The 5,046-nt window shown below is 44.8% G+C and overlaps 1 protein-coding gene across 1 annotated transcript in view; it reads right to left on the bottom strand.

Moving 5' to 3' along the window:
- Window positions 1-5,046, bottom strand: part of Cct7 (chaperonin containing TCP1 subunit 7) — a 15,236-nt gene that overhangs the window by 1,661 nt on the left and 8,529 nt on the right. The window contains 4 exon segments of the mRNA XM_021165320.2: window positions 22-159; window positions 709-897; window positions 2,057-2,221; window positions 4,725-4,896. Coding sequence (XP_021020979.1) covers window positions 22-159; window positions 709-897; window positions 2,057-2,221; window positions 4,725-4,896 — 664 coding nt within the window.

Below are 5,046 nucleotides of genomic sequence, written 5' to 3'. Positions count from 1 at the left end.
AAGCTATATACCACACCCAAAACATGGCCAAAAAAGGGTTTGGAAGACCCAATAGGCTCACCTCTCTCCTCCAATTTGGGTCTCTTCAAACACTTGGCAGTGGCCCAGCACATCTGGAACCAGAGCATTCACACTGGTCTGGATTGAGCCTCCACAAGCCTGAAGAGTANGGAAAACATCAATGAGGCCAATTAGCCTCCCACCAGCCGCTCACTAAGCCAGTTTCCAAGCTGTGTTGCCACAGAACCTGAGCCCTCTGTATAGGATAGCCCACCTTTACCCTAACCTCCAAGTAATCCCTACTACCCCTCAAAAAGATGAAAATCAAAACAGAACACACACACAAAGGGCAAAGGGTCTTGTTCAAAGGAGATAGAGACCTGATGTCTAGTGCTCTGGGTCCAGCAACTCTACTCAGGAGCAGTTCTTTAGACTACAGGCTCAAACCCAGAAGGAAAGCCCTGGCTGGAAGCAATACTCATTGAGCCTTATCTGCTGACCAGTGTTGGTGGCTGGGCACTATCCACTTCCTGACCTGTCTTGGTCAGTGAATTCAAAGGAGTTTCTATTACTGGGCAAATACACTGGGTTGGAGCATTTCTTGACAGCGTTAACATAGGGACAACTTGATAGTCTATTCCATTACATCGGGTCAGAGGAAAAAGCTCAGGGCCATGAAGGATAAGCAGCAGTCTGAGGGTTTCTTACCATCATCGTCCTCTTCAGATCCTCCTCAGGCACTCGGCCAGCACAGAACATGTCCCTATCAGCAAAGTACTGGGTGGCCACATCCCCAATAGGGAGTTTAGACAAGATGACTTTGGCTCCAGACTGATGGATCTTCTCTAGCTTGTCATAGAGAATGTTCCACTCGGCATCAACAATTGCCTGGTAATCCTACAGACCCCCCCAAAAGAAGAGGGTGGTTGGAATGGAGGTGGGTATATATGATGGGCTAACCCAACCCCTCCCTCAAATGAAAACATGCTGATTTATCTGGGAATGGGCCAACAGTCCAAAAACACAAGGACCTTTAACAGCAAGCACTTAGTACTTTCAAACACAAACATACAAAGTAAGCTCAAGGAAGGAGCTTTGCCAGAATTTGTGGCACTGCTGAGGAGGAGAATAATAGTTTAACCTCTTCTGAAAGCTGTGCCTAGGGATTTCTCAGTAAGACCTCTTCTATTACAAAAGCCATTCTGTGCCGGGAGATACTGCTACCTAGAGGCTGCCTTGAGAACCACAATGATAGGAACAGACTTGTCTAGAAGACTAAGGGTAAGCTTGTTATCCCAGATACTCAGGACTGAGTTAGGAAAATTACAGATTCAAGGCCAGCCTGAGCAACTTAACAAGACTTCATCTCAAAATAAACATTTTAAAAATGCCTGGCGGGGCTGGAGAGATGGCTTAGTGGTTAAGAGCACCAGCTGCTCTTCCAAAGGCCCTGAGTTCAAATCCCAACAACCACATGGTGGCTCACAACCATCTGTAACAAGATCTGACATCCTCTTCTTGAGTGTCTATAAACAGCTACAGTGTACTTGCATATAATAAACAAATCTTTAAAAAAAAAAAAAAAAAAAAAGCCTGGCACGCATTCAGGGGGGAGAGGCAGGCAGATCTTCTGAGGCTAGCCTGGTCTACAAAGCAAGTTCCAGGATAGAAGAGCTACGGAATGAGACCCTGTCTCCAAAAAGAAAAAAAGAAAAGATTCACAACAGCCAGGGCTACAGAGGAACCTTGTCTCAAAAAGTTAAAAGGGGTCAGGGACTGGGGGTATATAGCTCACTGGCATAGCCCTCCTTGATGTATGTGAGGTGTTGCAGGGCCCATCCCCGAGAGGCACAGAGCAGTCACTCAGCAANTTTTCACATTCACATTACTCCAGGNAGAAGTCATTTAAGGAGAACAAAGAGAGAAAATTAGTGGACCTAATTTTCTCTTCNAAGAGAGCTGACATGGAAGTGTCCACAGGTACCTGAGAAACAGAGCTTAGCAGCCTACAGACCAGAGCCCTCACCCAGAAAGCAACCCCGNTGGGGAAACCTACCTCCACCGTGTGGACTCTGATTTCAGCATTATCTTTCTCTGCTTTCAGCTCAAGCTCAACATTTAAGAGGGCAATCTTGGGATTCTTATACTTCTTGGGCTGCATTTCAAACCCAGCATAAGAGAAAGTCTTCTTGAACGCTACACCAGCCACTAGCTGAGACTCCTGCTTAAAGCAGACAGATCAATGGTTTGGTTACAGCCAGAAATCCAATCAGTCCATGAACCCAAAAGAACGAACGTCACTCTGATAGTCACTCATCACCATCACAAAATCTGAAACAAACTCATCTTTCTTTTGCTAAGTGACACAGAATATATTTTACTTCCCCCTTTAAGGTGAGCTATCATTCAGTCTGTAGAGAACAGCATGGTACAGGGTATCTGGGCTGTCCCCTATGGTTGGCCTCTGATGTAGCTGCCAGAGAACAACTACCCATGCAAAGCAGTGCCAACGAAGGAACAGGCAGGTGGGGGAAAGCAAAGGCAGACACAGTGAGCAACACTTCTGCCTCACCCTCAAGTCTCTTTATTGCTTGCACACATATAGCACAGCCACTGGAGCCTGGATGTTTTGATGGTAGCTGTCCCTGTGGCTCTTCACCCATTAACTCCCNCCACTTGTTCAAACTGTACATAACTTCCAGCAGCCAGGTTTAAATACAAGGCAAAACAGAGAATACGTTGCATGTGGGACTGACTTCACTATCATGTGACTTAAGTTCTCTCAGCAACCTTTCTTAGCATTTCATTCCCCATTCTATGAGAAANCCTGCCAGTTTACTAGTTGCCACAGGGGATAATGAGCAGTATGTGTCCCCAAACCTGTACCACTCACACCCATAACCTCAAGTGGCACTGATTCATGATGGTGAACAGAAATTTGTCCAACAGTAAGAGGTAGTTCAAAGAAATGGAAATAAAATAGTAGGTGCGTGCATACATGCACTGTGGTCTTGTAGGTTCAGGGGATGAAAAACTTCAAATTAATGAATACAAACTAGAGGGCAGGGATCAGATAGTGAGGGTACAGAAGCAAAAAAGGGGGAAAGATACCCAGTGACCTGTGTAGAAGGATCTTATGGGCCCCGCTAAAGCTGTGGTCTAGGTGTGCAAGATTCACAGATATAGGAATGTCACCCTGCAACACACAGCATGGATCTGAAGGAATCAAGCAAGACAGGAGGTGACACTAGTCTGACCACTATGCCACCAGGTTCTTACATGGCTCTGGAGATCCAAAACTCCTGTCCTCAAGCCTCTGCAGCAAGTGCTTTATCCACGGAGCCACCTGTTTCTATACGTAATTCTTTGAGACACAGACCTAAAGCTCAGCAGTTTGGCTAGATGGCTGGCCAAGAGGTTCTGGGTATCTTCACGNGGCCTCCAGTCCACCCCCAGGAATGCTGGCTATCCTTTGTATGGGTGTTGGCATAGTAACTAAGGTTCCTATGCCTGCACCCACCGAGCCATCCCATCAGCCTCTTTAAGTAGTTTACAAAAGGCTAACCACAGTGGTAAAAGCCTGTAATCCCAGCATCCAGGAAGGTGGGACTGGAAAATTCTAAGTCTGAGGCCAGCCTGAAATAGAAGTGAGACAAAGCNAGAGTTTTTTTGGAAATTTAATGAAATGTTGAGCACTCTGGGGAAAATTCAAGTGTGCCAGTTAAAACTATTAGTTCTAAGACCTGGGCACCCTGCAGTGTTAGAGCACCTGTGTGGCACATGTACAATCTTGTCCACTCTCCTCCACCCAGAAGATATGATGAGTTTTCCTATACAAATGGCTCCTACTGTAAAAAGTCTAAGAGTACATACAGTGGACCAGCGATGAAAACAGCACAAATAAACTAATGTCAAAGAATGTTTTTAGATAGCTGTTAAAAATGAATCACAGCTATGCCTTCCAAAACAACAGGCACCAACCACATGTTGATTACTTAAATTAAAAAAAAAAAAAAAATCAATTTGAAATTCAGCTTGTTGCATTAGCCGTTACAATCTTCAGTGCTTACACATGAAAAGGTTATCTATGGGGGGGGGAAGGTATGGGGGGCTTTTGGGATAGCATTGGAAATGTAAACAAGGAAAATACCTAATAAAAAAAAATGGAAAAAAAAAAAAAAAAAAGAAAGAAAAGGTTATCTATGGTGGACAGACCAACTGCTACAATAGTGCTATATGCACACGACCATGGTACAGAACACCAGCATGCACCAGAAGCAACCACTGGCATTAAAACAGCATGCACACACACGCACTGTGTACAAACTCTCAGTTACACTAGGTAAACTGTTAACAGTGGCTGTGTAAGGGACAGAAGTGGTTATGCGACAATTCACTCTAAGCTCTCTTTATAGTCTGAACTATTTATCATCTATCCAAAGGAAATTAATAGTTTGACATTACACCTTGGAGAGTGAACTGCCAAATACCTCCATTATATATCTTTGAAGAATTCACAAGTAATTTATCTCAAATAATCCTTCTATAGACCCTGACACTGACATAAAGAAAGAAGATTCTAAATTGGCCTGTGTCCACTTTCCCATCCTGATGATAAGCAAACAGATGCAAAGAACACGGGCAGCATGGCAGAGCGGTCACATCTGCTTTCACATCTGCCTCATGAAGCAGCCTAATGTCTAGGGAGGCCACAACAGGCTCACCTCCAGGGCTCCCCCCTGCACCTTCTTGATGCCAATCATTTTAAGCTGCAGCAGCTCGTCAAGCATCATCACGGCATCAACCACCATCTTGGCGAAGAAGACCTTCTGCTGGGAGATCAGCTTGGAGCTCAGGGCTGTCATTGCACACTTCTCCAGCATCTTCCTCTGTTCTCTGCAGCACAGGAAAAACTGGCATTGAATTCCATCCAACACCTTACACAGTAACCATTACACTGTGTGGCAGACAATTCACATTTGACACAAGCAGCATCAACCCGTCATTTAAATAAAAATCTACCTTAGCAGCTATACACATCAACCC

Source organism: Mus caroli, chromosome 6 (genome assembly GCF_900094665.2).
Source record: "Mus caroli chromosome 6, CAROLI_EIJ_v1.1, whole genome shotgun sequence".
NCBI lineage: Eukaryota > Metazoa > Chordata > Mammalia > Rodentia > Muridae > Mus > Mus caroli.
This window is presented reverse-complemented; position numbering and strand designations above follow the sequence as displayed.